Source organism: Palaemon carinicauda, chromosome 32, assembly GCF_036898095.1.
Source record: "Palaemon carinicauda isolate YSFRI2023 chromosome 32, ASM3689809v2, whole genome shotgun sequence".
Taxonomy (NCBI): Eukaryota; Metazoa; Arthropoda; class Malacostraca; order Decapoda; family Palaemonidae; genus Palaemon; species Palaemon carinicauda.
This window is the reverse complement of record NC_090756.1, coordinates 31408940-31426045: the sequence shown is the minus strand read 5'-3', so window position 1 is coordinate 31426045 and position 17106 is coordinate 31408940. Positions and strand designations below refer to the sequence as shown.

The 17106-nt window shown below is 30.0% G+C and overlaps 3 protein-coding genes across 3 annotated transcripts in view; 1 reads left to right on the top strand and 2 right to left on the bottom strand.

Annotated features, from left to right (window-relative positions):
• Positions 1–545: 545 nt before the first annotated feature.
• LOC137625566 (uncharacterized) lies at positions 546–2008 on the bottom strand. Its single transcript, XM_068356476.1, has 2 exons — positions 1177–2008; positions 546–931 (listed from the first exon to the last, which is right to left on the bottom strand). The coding sequence occupies exons 1-2, from the start codon at positions 2006–2008 to the stop codon at positions 546–548; spliced, it is 1218 nt and encodes a 405-aa protein (XP_068212577.1).
• Positions 2009–2721: 713 nt separating this feature from the next.
• On the bottom strand, positions 2722–4496 carry LOC137625565 (uncharacterized). The gene is made up of 2 exons (XM_068356475.1): positions 4299–4496; positions 2722–4182 (listed from the first exon to the last, which is right to left on the bottom strand). The coding sequence occupies exons 1-2, from the start codon at positions 4494–4496 to the stop codon at positions 2722–2724; spliced, it is 1659 nt and encodes a 552-aa protein (XP_068212576.1).
• Positions 4497–6026: 1530 nt separating this feature from the next.
• The window catches only part of LOC137625563 (uncharacterized), a 12012-nt gene continuing 932 nt past the window's right edge, over positions 6027–17106 (top strand). Inside the window, exons 1-3 of the mRNA XM_068356474.1 lie at positions 6027–6034; positions 7298–7401; positions 7455–7562. Coding sequence (XP_068212575.1) covers positions 6027–6034; positions 7298–7401; positions 7455–7562 — 220 coding nt within the window. The remainder of the gene's footprint in view (positions 6035–7297; positions 7402–7454; positions 7563–17106) is intronic.

The window sequence follows — 17106 nt, the reverse complement described above, 5'->3', positions numbered from 1 at the left end:
TGTCATAACTTTCTGCCAAATCTACATATACTGCTCGTGAAACAAGGCAATTGAATATTACTCCATAAGCTTTTCCATATGTTCTACGTTTTACCGTATCTCTAATAGTAATTGGGCCAAATAAGTCTAATGAAGTATGGTATTAAGGAGGAGTAGGACGTAATCTTTCCTGGGCAACTTGACCCATCTTCTGAGCAACAGTTTGAGCACTTATTCTTTTACATGCGATACATTTATTCTTAATAAACTTTATTAGTATTCTGGCACTAATAACCCGGTACTTACATTGGAATTTAGCTAAAGTGGTTTTGACTCCACTGTGGTCACTATTATGCAAGTGCTGAATATATAATAAGATGACTATTTGACGGCATCAAAATAATTCTGTCTTGGTTCCAATTTTCCTTTAACCAATTTGCAATTCTCTCACCTACGAATATGATACCGTTGTCTATACTTGGACCCAAACGACGGTAGGCCTTCCTCCAATCAGATTGTAACTTGCTTTGTTCTATCTGTATCAAATACATTTCTGCTTCATGCACTTATTCAGGAGTTGGCAAGCATGCTATAGACTTTAATAACTTAACTTTAAATGCTGCAATAACTCTTGCAGTAACTCTCAATAATTTTGTGTAACTGCTAAACCGACTCATGTTAATCACACTAGTCTTTTCTTCATCAAAGCTTTTCTGTCTACAAGTCAAAACAATACCAACCTTATCAGGAACTTCATCGTTGCAAGACTGACTTATAGGCCCAGTATCAAATGGGCGCGACATAAAGGCTGGTCCCTTTTGCCACATAGAATTTTCATGCAAGACGTTAGGAGGACATGGTCTAGTGGTAAAATCTTCTGGATTGTTCTTACTATTTACCCACCACCATTCAGTAGGGTCTGTTCTAGACTGAATTTCTGCCACCCTGTTGTCTACAAAGGTATTAAATACATAAGATTCTTTCTGAATCTGTGCTCTTACAATTGATGAGTCAACAATATGTACAATAGATTTGAATTTCCAATCACTTATTTGTTTCACAATTATATCTCTTAATCTACATGACAGTACGGCACCACATAACTCTAATCTAGGTATTGTCAATTTTTTGGTGGGAGCAATTCTGTTCTTAGCAAGGATCAATTGCGATACATAAGAATCCCCCTTACATAAGCACATGCACCATATGCAACTGAACTGCCGTCTGAAAATATAACTAGCATTGGATCCCCTTTTGCATCTAGGGGTTTTACACATCTCGCATATGACAAAAACTCCAACTCTCGCATATCAATAAAAAATTTACTCCACTTCTCTCTCATTTCGTCAGACATGGGATCGTCCCAGTCACATCTATTGCCTTCCGATCGACTAATTGTGATTAGCTCTCTCATTAAGACTTTTGCATTCAAAGTGAAGGGGATGATAAGTCCTAAAGGCTCATAAATCGTAGATACTTGACTAAGCACCATTCTCTTTGTTAAGTCTTTGGGTATTATCCGATTGGATGTATTTATGTCTATTCCATTTTTGAAAATTCTTTTCTTGGATCTATTAAAGTCCACCTTAATCTTGAAGAAGAATATATCTTTTCTAGGAATCCAGTGTAAACCAAGAACCTTTTCCTCACCAGCATATAACAATTTTAATTCATTGTCTAAAGTTTCATTGTTAGACGTAATCCAATGTTTGATTTTGAAACCACCCTCATTTAGCACCAAATTCATATTACCCATAAGCTTTTTAGGTTTATTTACATCTTCACAACTAAAAATAATATCATCTACATATATAATCCTATCTATAATGTTCTTGATCTCTGGAAATTCATTCTCCTTAATTGAAGCAGTTTTCTTAAGAGCTGTTATAGCAATGACACCGCTAGGTCGGTCTCCAAAACCCACAGCTGTAAGTACATGGTGGTTCGGGGGTCTACCATAATCTGCATCTCGCCATACGAATCTGTGGGTGTGCTGCTCTAATTCTTTCAATCTTACTGCATTATACATTTTGGATATATCCCCTATGACAGCAATATTGTTCTGACGGAATTTTAATAAAATTCCCACTAGGTCATTCAATAAATCTGGTCCATTTGCTCAATAATCATTAAGTCTGTGGCCCATGTAATCTGCTGAAGAATTGAACACTATTCTGTCTGGGGTTGAGGTTGAACTTTCTTTTAATACTTCATGATGGTGAATATAGTGTATAGGACCATCATATTCACTCATTTCCTTCCAAGATAATTTTCTTGCAACGCCTCTACTCAACATATCTTATTTGATCATTATACAGTTGTGTATATTTATAACCTATCTTAGTTAATCGCTTCTCTGTTGATCTCATTCTTGCAATAGCCACCGCCACATTGTTAGGCAATTCATTAGGGTCCCTAATCCAGGGATATTTAACGGTCCAATATTTTTCCTCAGTTATATTCTAAGCCCTTTGAAGTCATGTCTAACTCCTTTTCTTCTCTAATTGTATAACTTTTATCACCTAATGTACATGATCCACATTTGCATGCTCCACATTTCGGTATACAGTACGTGCCCAAGCTTTCAATGTTGAAAAATTTATCTAAATCCATCCTTAAAAATTCATTATTGTTAACATTAATTTCCTCTACTATAACCACACTAGAAATTTGATTAACTTTGACGTTGAAACTATTGTTCGAAGATTCAAACTTAATCGATGGATGGGAGCCTCTTATGCCTTATCCGAACATGTTTTGGATCAATTGTAAATTCCCAACAGACTGTTTGACTTGTGGCATAAGTGTACACCAATCGGATCCTACTAACAACTCTATTTCACCAAATGGACGTTCCACATCAGAAAGACGGATATCATCAAACAAAAGAACGATATTTGTCAGGTGTACCTTACATGCTTCAGATGTTATCTCTTCTATGCCGTAAGCCGTGATATACCAGTGTTCACCTTCAAGATCAGTCACTTTGATTACATATTCTTTACTCTTTATAAGTTCTACCTTTCTTCCTACCTTAGTGATAGTTAATTCAATGTCTCTACCCTTCAAACCTAGTTTATAAGCAGTAGCAAATGTTATTAGTGTTATATCACTTCCAGGGTCCCACAATGTATTCAAAGGTGTGCCATTGCTGTATAATTTACTAATCATTAGCAGTGCTTTGTCTCTTAATAAATATTTGGATTTGACGGAAAGAGTAGTACTGTACATCAGACCCTCTGAAAATGCTCCATGAAGTAATGAATGATGATATTTTCCACATCTTTGACCTTCAGTTATTACGTTACAAGTATTCTTGAGACGGAAAAAATTTGATATATGACCAGCTTTCAGACAATTGAAACATGCTCGCATTTTCCTTTCAGTTTCAAACTTCTCAAAATTACCCACTAGTAGATTGCCAAATACTGAACAGCTCCTAGTGTTATGAGTGCCTTTTTCGTGTAATAAGCACTTCCCTGTTTGCAAAGCATCATCATCCTTACACAAATTAGTGACTATTTGAGTTACCTGATCTACACGTTGGAGTAATTCATTATGTTTTTCTGGAATACCCTTAATGGATGCTATCATATCTTCTTCATAAACTTGACCTGATATATTATGACAAATCCTAGAACTCGAACGTGTCCTGATATCTGAACTCATATATTCCAGTACACTTTTTTCTTTAAGCAGAAACGCCATAAGATGTTTAAACAATTCAGTGGAGCTTCTATGTTCTTCTGCTATTTGTACCCACTCACGTTTTTGTGTAATAGGGAGTAACTTTTCTATGTAGCTTACTGTGTTAGCGGTATTCATTTCCCCTTCAAGGTCCATCTTCTGTAAGTCTAACCAACACCTCTCAACTCTCTCTACCATTTTGACAAACGCTCTATTATCACCATCATTAACAGGCTTGATCGATTTTAAGTCTGAAAGTACTGCATCAACTAATTTGCGGTTATCCCCATACCTTAAATCTAACCTACTAAGCATTTCATCATAGTCATTTTCAATACCTCTGACAGTATTTAATGCTTCACCACTTAAACATGACCTCAGTGCATAGGGCTCCTTTCCAAAACTATGTACCATTAATTTTTTATAATCATCTCTAAAATTCGGAAAATCTCTAATGTCTCCACTAAACTGAGGGGGTTGCAAAGCCTTCACCTTAACACTTCTAACACTAGAGTCCTGTACCACATGAATATTTTTTTTTTTTTGTATTTACACATAATCTGGACTTTCCTTCTTTCCAAACTATCAATATATTCGTCACACTCAATTAAATGTTCCTCTTTGGCACCAACCTTAATGAAAATGGATTCATACCTCTCATGAGAAACTTCAACCTTATTAAAAGCCTTACAGACTTCTTCATAAACCTCAGTCAGCGCTGTTGAAGCACTAGCTTGTCCAACAGTGTCCTCGAATATGTTGCATTTTCTCGTGTAGGTCCTCTTGGCCTGTGCTCGGTCATTTTTAGCTTGCTGCAGTTCTTCCTCCATAATAACAGAGTGCCATATGTGTTGAAATGTTGGATGTGCAGTGAAAGTAACGAAAGATGTTGCAATGCTTTTTTTTATTATTGTGTTTCAACCTGAAACATAAGTAATTCAAAATACTAAAACAAATCCTAAATAAATATCAAGAGAAAAAACTAAAAATCACAAATTTTTCTTGGAAAGTACAACTATAACGAGATAATTAAGTAATTCAAATAAACTTGAAGCATAAATATATATAGCAATGAAAAACATTAAACAAAGATAGCAGTAAATTACGTGAACATAAATAGAACAATTATCCATTACTAATAATTACAAAGTTAACTTAACATTATAAACTCACAAACATATTGAACTGAAACAAGAAAGGTAGTAAACTAGGTAGTTACTACCAAGCATTACCACGCAATTACTCTAAGAATAACACCACACTGGAAACAATTATTTAATATATTATAATAAAGTTAAGTACTAACACATTTTCTCTCCAAGCCTTTCACTGGACACCAATAATCCGTCCCCATTTCCTCTAAACACAAGGAAGCAATAACCCTTCCGGAAAGTGGGTGTGTCTCTGACGGCAACTGATTGTAAAAGGACAACCGTCTTGAATACACTCGTCTCATCTGAACTCCGCTACCCAGACTCGGCAACGCACCACAAGAAATCCTCAGATATGCAGTCCCTTAAATTACAAATATTTTAGTCTTGACCATACTAAACATTTTACAATCAAAATACAAAATTTTATAACAATTTACGACATTTTAGATAATAAACAATAGATAAGTATATAAATAACTATCTCTCTCTCTCTCTCTCTCTCTCTCTCTCTCTCTCTCTCTCTCTCTCTCTCTCTCTCTCTCTCTCTCTCTCTCTCTCTCTTCTTAAATATCGAAAATTCTTCGAATTGAAAGAAATATCAGAGCGAGACACTTGAAGGTTTTCGAATTAGATTTACATATCTGATTACTTTGTTAATTTCTTTTAGCTTAAAAAATTCATATAAGGGATTTTAAATACAATGGAATTCTATTATTCATAAACCAACATTGGCAAAGTGAATGAAGTTATAAGAAACGTGAATTTCTTAAGTAAGATCGCTTATAGAATGACGCTGAGCTAGTCACGCTTAAAATAAGTTATTATTCTTGGGATAATTCTTCGTAACACACTGATAATTGTTAACATGAGCAATGTACTTATAAATGAGAGAGGAAGAAAAGAATGATAGCACAAGAGAGTAATGATCAACTCAAGAAAATCAGAATTTGAAAGTTGTTTTTTCCAGGCTTGTCAAAAATGATAAAGAAATATTTTGGAAATGATTTTATACTTTCCTTCGTTTCAAATCATTTCGATTGACTGCAGTGAATTATATAGTTTAAATAATAATGTCATAAACTATTAATCTAATCGTTAACGATATAATTTTTTTTTTCTGCTTAAGATATTAACAAAATTCACTGATTGTCGATTTTTCATCTCTACCTTTTGCAACCAACTACAATTCCTTTAGGGATTAACAATATGCCAAGGTGAATGAAGTAACTTCATTCAACAAGACAGCGAGCTTATATATAAACAGCTGAGGGCAAAAAAGTCACAAAAATTCAAGCAATGTGAAACATGCGATGGCAAGCTATAACAGGTTGTTCTACTATCAGTGCGGGAGAGAGCGAGATATACAAAAGCAATAACATTAAGTAGAAGAAGGATGCTAGGAAGGCAGGATTAATAAACTGCGCCTCCGCTATTTTATTCACAAAACACTTCGTAATTAGAATTAATTTTCAGACACCATTTATTACTGGCCGGAAAATGAGCGCTGGAAACTTCTTCATATTTAGGCGCTGAGTAAACTTTGCAGAAAAAAACTTAAATCTCGTTTCCTGTGTCTCGTTTCAAAAGGCTCAGGGCTTCATTTGGAGTTCTAAGTACAAGTTCAAACACTGATGAAAATGTTGGAATGCTCCAAAATGAACTGAGATAAAAATAAAAGTATAAAAAAAAAAAAAACATTCACCTTTTGGTTCTGTAAAACTATCTTTTTACTTTCATGGTCTTTCTAGGAAATTGTTAATGGTGTATGTTTTTTTTTTTTAAATAAACTACATAATCTCTCTCTCTCTCTCTCTCTCTCTCTCTCTCTCTCTCTCTCTCTCTCTCTCTCCTGTCTGGCGATCACCAGGCGGAGAAGTTACCAATAGGCCACATCAACAACCCTTGTTATCATAATTTTTCCCAACGTTTCCAAATTGATGACGTAGACAGAAATTTCATTCAACATATTCCTGAAATGCGACAATCAGCTTTTGATGGATAAATTATAGTTATTAAGAGAATATCAAGAAATTGGTGCCACTATTGCTTTAACGCTTCTTCCTTATGCTTGAATGCACGCACGGAAGAGGTTAATGAATGATTATGAAATTATTATTAGCAATTATGAACATGTTTATGAAATAATATATGAATAAGGGATAATAATTAATAAATAATATTCATGAAATAATTATGGAATAATTAGGTACCTTAATCCTAAAGTCAATAAAAAAAAGTAACTTAAGTTGAGGTCATTTAAAAAAAATAACTTATCCTGAAGTCATTTAAACAAAGTAATATATCCTGAAGCCATTAAAGAAGTAACTTATCCTGGATCCATTAAAAAAAAGTATCTTGCCTCGAGTCATTAAAAAAAATATACCTTATCATGCAGTATTTTAAAAGATGTAATTTGTTCTGAAGTCCTTTAAAAAGAGCATCATATCCCGAAGTCCTTTAAAAAACTACTTCTTCAGAAGTTCTTTAAGAAAGGTAACTTATCCTGAAATCTCTGTCACCTTGCCAGAAAAGTTCCTCTCAGCTATTGATTACATCTCCGAAGAAAAACCGTGTGACGAAGGTAATTTAAATGCTAATGTGTCTTGCATGTCTCTATCATTTACTTCCCTCCAGATTATCCTCTTTTAAGTGGCAGACTTCGCTCAACTTCGGCCAAGAGTCCAAGTGAAAATGACAATTACTTTACATATGTTTGGGTCGAGGCTGCCACCTTCGTCGATCGTAGGTCCTCAAGTCAACTGAAATTTCTTCCTTTCCGAAGCTGAACTGTCGAGTTTTTCTTTCCAAATTTCCTGATATATACTCGATTCCAGGAGTCAGAATTGCAGCTTTAGAAGTTTGTTTATAACTTGGTCTGATTCTTTGGCTATTTCGGAAATTATTCATAGGTACATTACCTTCGTTACTCAACCATTTGCAAAAAAAATGTACAATGCTACATTTACATTGATAATAAGCATTCATGTTCATTGGTGCTTTCAGTCATTAGGAAAATTTGATTGGATGTATCCTCGTGATAATAATAATAAATTACATTCCTTAATGTCCTTGGAGGGGGAGGGGTCCTTGGTGGACAAATGAAGGTTAAAAAAAATGTATAGATATATTTGAAATATTGTGTTGTTAACTAAATTTAATGTTATATAACAAATATAACCAGGAATTTTCACATACACACACACACCTATATATATATATATATATATATATATATATATATATATATATATATATATATATATATATATATATATATAATTATATATATATATATATATATATATATATATATATATATATATATATATATATATATATATATATATATATATATATATATATCCAAATCCAACACTTTTATATATATATATATATATATATATATATATATATATATATATATATATATTTATATATATATATATATATATATATATATATATATATATATATATATATATATGTTTATATATATATTTATATATATGTATATATATATATATATATATATATATATATATATATATATATATATATATATATATATATATATATATGTTTATATATCTATATATATGTATGTACATATATATATATATATATATATATATATATATATATATATATATATATATATTATATATATATATATATATATATATATATATATATATATATATATATATATATATATATATATATATATTATATATATATATATATATATATATATATATATATATATATATATATATATATATATATATATATATATATATATATATATATATATATATATATATATATATATATATATATATATATAAATATATATTAATATATATATATATATATATATATATTTATTAATATATATATATTATATATATATATATAGTAATATATATATATATATATATATATATATATATATATATATATATATATATATATATATATATATATATATATATATATATATATATATATATATATATATATATATATATATATATATATATTTATACATATAAGTATATATATATATATATATATATATATATATATATATATATATATATATATATATATATATATATATATATATATATAATATATATATATATATATATATATATATATATATATATATATATATATATATATATATATATATATATATATATATATATATATAATATATATATATATATATATATATATATATATATATATATATATATATATATATATATATATATTAATATATATATATATATATATATATATATATATATATATATATATATATATATATATATATATATATACATATATATATATATATATATGCATATATATATATATATATATGTATATATATATATATATATATATATATATATATATATATATATATATATATTTATATATATATATATATATATATATATATATATATATATATATATATATATATATATATATATAAAATATATTTACCTATCTAGCTATTTATCCCTATCTATCGATCGACGATAGATAGATATAAAGATAGATAGATATAAAGATAGATAGATATCAAAATCTCTCTCTCTCTCTCTCTCTCTCTCTCTCTCTCTCTCTCTCTCTCTCTCTTTCTCTTTTTATATATATATATATATATATATATATATATATATATATATATATATATATATATATATATATATATATATATATATATATATATATATATATATATATACAGAATGTATATATATATATATATATATATATATATATATATATATATATATATATATATGTATATATATATATATATATATATATATATATATACAGTATGTATATATATATATATATATATATATATATATATATATATATATATATATATATATATATATATATATATATATATATATATATATATATATATATATACATGAATATATATATATATATATATATATATATATATATATATATATATATATATATATATATATATATATATATATATATATATATATATATCTATATATATATACATAAATATATTTATATACATATATAAAGTATATATATATATATATATATATATATATATATATATATATATATATATATATATATATATATATATATATATATATATATATATATATATATATATATATATATTTGGGATCAAACGCTAGCCCCATCTAATGTAAGGCCAGGTCGAAACCAACCATGCCACGAGAGGCCCTTAAAAGAAATTGGAACCTGACGCTTCATAGCTGTCCGAGGATTTACCTGGCGAGACATCAGTCTCTTACCAGTGAGTTTCACCCAATTTCCCGGCCCACCACGTGACAAAATTGGTAGTAATTCATTCAAATTATCCCTAATGAGTCAATATGGATAAATATCAACACAACATCTTGTTTCAAATAGAAATAAATTTGTACCTTATACTTGGGATCGAACGCTAGCCCCTTCTAATGAAAGGCCAGGTCGAAACCAACCATGCCACAAGATGCCAGTAAATCCTCGGACAGCTAGGTAGCGTCAGGTTCAGATTTCTTTTAATGGCCTCTCGTGGCATGGTTGGTTTCGACCTGGCCTTTCATTAGAAGGGGCTAGCGTTCGATCCCAAGTATGAGGTATAGTTTTATTTCTATTTGAACACGATGTTGTGCTAATATTTATCCATATTGACTCATTAGGGGTAATTTGAATGAATTACTACCAATTGTGTCACTTGGTGGGCCGGGAAATCGGGTAAAACTCGCTGGTAAGAGACTGATGTCTCGCCAGGTAAATCCTCTGACAGCTAGGTAGCGCCAGGTTCCGATTTCTTTTAGTGGCCTCTCGTGGCACGGTTGGTTACGACCTGGCCTTTCATTAGAAGGGGCTAGCGTTCGATCCCTAGTATGAGGTACAAATTAATTCTATTATAACACGATGTTGTGTTGATATTTATCCATATTGACTCATTAGGGGTAATTTGAATGAATTACTACAAATTGTGTCACGTGGTGGGCCGGGAAATCGGGTAAAACTCGCTGGTAAGAGACCGATGTCTCGCCAGGTAAATCCTTGGACAGGTAGGTAGCGTCAAGTTCCGATTTCTTTTAAGGGCCTCTCGTGGCATGGTTGGTTTCGACCTGGCCTTTCATTAACATAGCAAATATTTCACATATCGGTCGCTATCATTCTCACATTTTGGATTAATCTTTTAATTATTATTAGGTTTTTTGCCCTCAAAATTTATTCAAGATAAGTGGAAAGTACCAGCGTTCGTTTGGTGATAATAAGGGTAAAAAAATAAAAATAAATAAATAAGCAAGAAAAACAAACACTTAACTTCAGTGTGGGAAGTTTTTATGGAAAATGTCTGGCAGATATCGAAAGTTTTCGAAAGTGTTTGAGTTTAGTTGTGAAGCTTTTCATTCTGTAACTAATAATTGTCCTTTGGATTCAGTTACTATTGAAGTGGGGGAGTCTGGAACCATTGAAGGGGGTAACCACGTTATTTTATTGAGTGAAGTATTGTTATGAATTTTGTAAAACAAGGTTCGCTCCTTATATGAGTGTTGTTGGTACTGTTTATAAAGTAAGTGTTAGTGGTTTGCAACGTAGGTGTCAGGGATTTTTTAAGTTAGTGGTAGGGGTTTGTAAAGTAAGTGTCAGTTGCTTATAAAGTAAGTGTCTGATGTTTGTAAAGTAAGTGTCAATGGTTTGTAAAGTTAGTGTTAGGAGTTCAAGCATCAGTCCTTGTCCCAGTGCTAAATGGACATTTATTTAAATGACGATTGCTGCCTAGGTCTAGACTCCCCCGAATGAATATTCTACAATTTCAGTCGACTGATTCACCCACATGGACATTTGTGATCATTCTAATTTAGGTGAGTGTTAATAGTGAATTTTCCCCTTTTCATTCATTTTCATTTTCCCTATTATTATTCATAATTAGGTTCATTATATTTCATCAGGTTCTTTTTAGTGTTTTGTAGTATATATTTAAGACGAATCTATAAACTGACAAATATACCAATGTGATTTTTTAACACCTTATGTCATTACGTTAATTGCAACCCATATGTTTGTGTTTGTACTAATTATTTCTGTATCTATTATAATAATTCGTAAAACTTGCACGGAGCATCCGGGAACTGATGACCTCTTCCTTGTGATGAGGAAATATTTTTTATACGCAATAAAGGCTTTCATAACTTATCTATGTATTTGAAAGGAGAAAATCCCATGAACAGAAATGGGGTTTGACTAGAATTTGACACAGATGAAAAAATAACGTTACACAACTCCTTTTATATATATTTTATCACTGCTTCCTTTTCTGGCGATCGCTGGACTGGGGTTCGAGTCCCGTTTAAACTCGATAATTCCTTGAAGTGTCTACAACCTCACCATCCTTTGTGACCTAAGGATAGGGGTGTTTAGGGAACCTATAGACTAAACTACTGAGTCATCAGCAGCCATTGCCTGACCTTCATTGGTCCTATCTTGGGTGGAGAGGGGTCTTGGGATCTGATTATATGTATATGTGGTTAGTCTCTAGGGTAATGTCACTGCCCCTTGTCTCTGCCATTCATGAGCGATCTCTAAACCTTTTGATATATCAACTATTCCAAAAACCTTCCATTTGAAAGAGTTTCACTCCCTTGATATTTCTCAACTTCTCTGAAGAAAATCAAAGCCATAATCTTATTTTCTCTATAATATTAATCTATTAATCTACTAACTTTGAGGAAACCCGATCAATCAGTAATGAGTAACTTCCTGCGTATTAATTGTTATCTTGAGCCTCTAGACAGTGAATGATGAAAATGTTTACTGGATAGAGTAATCGTCTTCACTTTCATCTTTCATGATATTAATTGATTCCTGAGATGACCCGACGTCCTTGTTGCTCTGGTATTCTTTTCCAGATTAGGTCTCTTATAATGTATTTTCTAAAAGGAAGTAGAGTTCATTATGTTTACAATTTTCTAAAGGTGGAGCAATCATCACATAATTTAATTTAACCCAACCCAGCTTAACTAAACCTAACAGAACCTGACCCAACCTAATTCAACCCAATGTAACTTAACATAACGTAACCTAACTAAACCTGACACAACCTAACCTAACCCAACTAAACCCAATCCAACCTAACTCAACCTCAGCCAACCTAACGTAACTTAACAACCTGACACAACCTGACCCACCCTGAATTAACCTATCCTAACTCAAGTTAACATAACTTAACCTATCCCATTCCAACCTAACCTAACCTAATCTAACCTAACCAAACCTGACACAGCCTAACCTAACCTAACATAACGTAACACATCCCAACTTAACCAAACCTAACCTATCTCTAACAAGACCAAATCTCTAGTGACGACAAAGAGAAAAACTAGGAATGAAATAATGCCAGATAATAATGCGTTGAAAATAATAATTTTTTTCTGGTTTCATATTATTGTTATAATTTTGCTCATTTTCAACTGCCAATTTTTTATTGAAGAATCGTTTGCTTTCTATTATTTACGTCTATTTCTTTCTTGCATTTAGTTTCTCATTATTATTATTATTATTATTATTATTATTATTATTATTATTATTATTATTATTATTATTATTATTATTATTATCATTATTATTATTATTATTATTAAGGTAGTAGGTTGGCCAGGACACCAGCAACCAGTGAGATACTACCGCTAGAGAGTTTTGGGATCCTTTGACTGGCCAGACAATAGTACATTGGATCCTCCTCTTTGGTTACGGTTCTTTCCCTTTGCCTACCCATACACCGAATAGTCTGGTCTATTCTTTATAGATTCTCCTCTGTCCTCATACACCTGACAACACTGAGATTGCCAAACAATTCTTCTTTGTTCAAGGTGTTAACTGATAATAATAATAATAATAATAATGATAATAATAATAATAATACATCAACCCTTTTTCATATTTGCAAGAAGTGCACCTTGTCATTCCCTTATTTCGCAGCGAGTAGCCAAAACTATTGTGTTGGACTTAGAGAGATGGTGGTGGTCTGAGATAATCACAAGAACTCGCCATGCAGTAAGGGTGTGGCTGAGTGCACATCCTGATAGAGAGGTGTACCAAAAGTTCGTGTCCAACTGTACATTCTATTTTACTAAAAAGATATATATATTTTTATTTATTTTACGGAATAGATTATATTTTTATCTATTTTACGGAATAGAATATATTTTCATCTATTTGTTCATATTTAAACAATAATTTTCTAATATAACTTTAAAGATGAAGCCTGTCGTGTAATTGTAACCTGATCTTTCGAATATGAGAGTAATATTATTTCAAAGCCAAAAAGGCAATTTAATTTTACATTCTTGTCTTCAAATTGCCTATAAGTTTCATGCCTGTTCTTAATATAACATTTACATATAATTTAAAATATTTCATAGTACTGTGAAATTTTATTAAATGTACGTTTTTTTTTATTCACGTAATGAAAAAGGTTTTGAAAAATGAATAGACTTTGGAACAATGAAATACATCTACCGGAAATGTCATTTCCTCTGCTTTTTTAATAGAAATATAGAAATATATTTATCGTGTTTATTTATTTATTTACTTTTATCTGTCACTCCTATATTATATATGCCTTCAAATGTAGAAGAGAAAGATTCTATATATATATATATATATATATATATATATATATATATATATATATATATTATATATATATATATATATATATATATATATATATATATATATATACATATATATATATATATATATATATATATATATATATATATATATATATATATATATATATATATATAATATTCTGTGCAGCAATTAAGATAATTAAATGCAATCTCGTATTATTTTTATCACTTTAAAAAACTGAGTTTACAAGTGAACGATATATGAAGAAAAATTATGTTCAACATTTTCATGAAATGAGAGCTAATATAGTGTTACATATATGGAAAAAGCAGTTACATTTGAAATTTGTTGATGGGTTCTGCTTAAGTAATTCAGAAATTAAAAACAAGGAAAGGTAGTTACTCATAATTTTACACGAAGAATGAAAAGTAATTTTTGAGTCAAAATCATTAGTTAAATACTACGTATTTACATAAGTTTTAAAAAACCTTTATATATAAAGATTTAGTGGAATGCAGATTTTATGATTAAAGAATGATTCTTTTAAGGATTTAAGAGTGATAACTAGAGGTTGGGTAAATCCATACGTAATTATGTTATCTCTTCTGTATTCTGGTGGAAGTAAACGTTGCAGCAAATGTTTGGTTTGTTAGACTTTACGTTATTGGCTGGCCTTCAATGTAATCATTACAGTGAAGGGTAAATTGGTAATTAGTGTTTGGAATACGTAACCTCTTTACCTGGTGATCGCCAAACTATGGCTTGAATCATGCTCAAAACTCATTATTTCTTTTGTGTCTGCAACCTCACCATCCTCGTGGGCTAGGAGTGTGTGTTTTTTATTTTTTTGTGGGGGTGTGGGGGGGAGGCCTATAGGTCAACCTGTTGACTTATCACCAGACACATCTTGGCCCTCCCTGGCCCCTGGTTGGGTGGAGAGAGTCTTGGGCACTGTCATATGTATATAAGACATTGTCCTGCTACCTAGGGCAATGTTACTTTCCCTTGTCTGTGCTATTCATGAGCGACCCTTAAACCAGTTAAACTCGGTTAAGGATTATTAGAAAGTTTTCGAATCTTTTAAGATGAGTCTTAAGATATTACATTTGTTCATCATTAGAGACATTTTCTCCTCATCAATCTCATGTTGGCAAATCTATTATAATAAAAGAACAGTATACATACATACAAATAAATAAATGTATATATATATATATATATATATATATATATATATATATATATATATATATATATATATATATATATATATATTTATATATATATATATATATATATATATATATATATATATATATATATATATATATATAATTTATATTTATATTTATATTATATATATATATATATATATATATATATATATATATATATATATATATATATATATATATATATATATATATATATATATATATATATATATATATATATATATATATATATATATTTATATTTATATTTATATATATATATAATATATATATATATATATATATATATATATATATATATATATATATATATATATTATATATATATATGGTTCTAGGACAAACCGCCCCCGAGACAACTGCCCCCAGGACAGTTGCCCCCCGACAACTGCCCCCAGGACAATTGCCCCCGTAGGACTACTGCCCCCCGGAAAATTGCCCCCCATATTGCCATTTACGTAATTACTTTTTAGTAACAATTTACGAAGATGTCTACCTAATTACTCATTCGGTCATTGAAGAAATAATTGTATCTATTTCCTAAATTTATTACCATTTATGTAGTTATTTCCTAATTAGGTAATCGGTCGTAGGAGTTATAGTTTATTTTCGAAAGCTATCGCCAATTGGCTAATTCTGTATAGTCAAACAAATATTTAAAAAAAAAAAAAAAAAAAATAATAATAATAATAATAATAATAATAATAATAATAATAATAATAATAATAATAATAATAATAAAGACTAATTATAAAAAAAAAAAAAATAATAATAATAATAATAATAATAATAATAATAATAATAATAATAATAATAATTTTAAGGAGCCAGTGTCTAATGATGGTCGTAAAAGTTATAGTTTGTACCTACCGTGTGTCACACGATCGTACATAAATATTTTTGTATATATATGACTCGCCTACAGTTCACCTCTCTAGATCAGGCCGCCCTATTTAACATGTACAGTATGTCATTTTTAGGGGGGGGGGGAGCCATGTACCAACCGTGTGTCACACGCTCGTACATAAACTATTTTGTATATATTATGCTTGTAGCTGCGCTCTTCCCTCGCACTAAAACGAACATGAAAATTCATGTCTCCGGTTTTCCCTCTGTAACATTGTTTCTTGTGAACATGTTATGTCCTGTTGCCTTGAGGTTTTGTATATAAAGGAGAGTGTTCTATAACAAAGTTACTCAGTTGATTGCTTCCTGCCTTTGGGTCACAACCTTTCTCTCAGCTCGTCACAAGTTTATTTTCGAAAGAAATACAAGAAGTAACATAACCCATCATGGAGTTCGTCAAAAGTGAACGTGGAAAAATGAAGCTTATTTATGAAGGATACATCTATGTGAAGCAG

What these genes read in the sequence shown, in the direction of transcription:
- LOC137625565 (XM_068356475.1), bottom strand. Translation starts at nt 4,496, where the DNA reads ATGGAGGAAGAACTGCAGCAAGCTAAAAATGACCGAGCACAGGCCAAG. An exon ending in ATGAATCCATTTTCATTAAG is followed by an intron (nt 4,183 to 4,298) that starts GTTGGTGCCAAA and finishes CATGTGGTACAG; the next exon opens with GACTCTAGTGTTAGAAGTGT.
- LOC137625566 (XM_068356476.1), bottom strand. Translation starts at nt 2,008, where the DNA reads ATGTATAATGCAGTAAGATTGAAAGAATTAGAGCAGCACACCCACAGA. An exon ending in TTCAGTTGCATATGGTGCAT is followed by an intron (nt 932 to 1,176) that starts GTGCTTATGTAA and finishes ATACCTTTGTAG; the next exon opens with ACAACAGGGTGGCAGAAATT.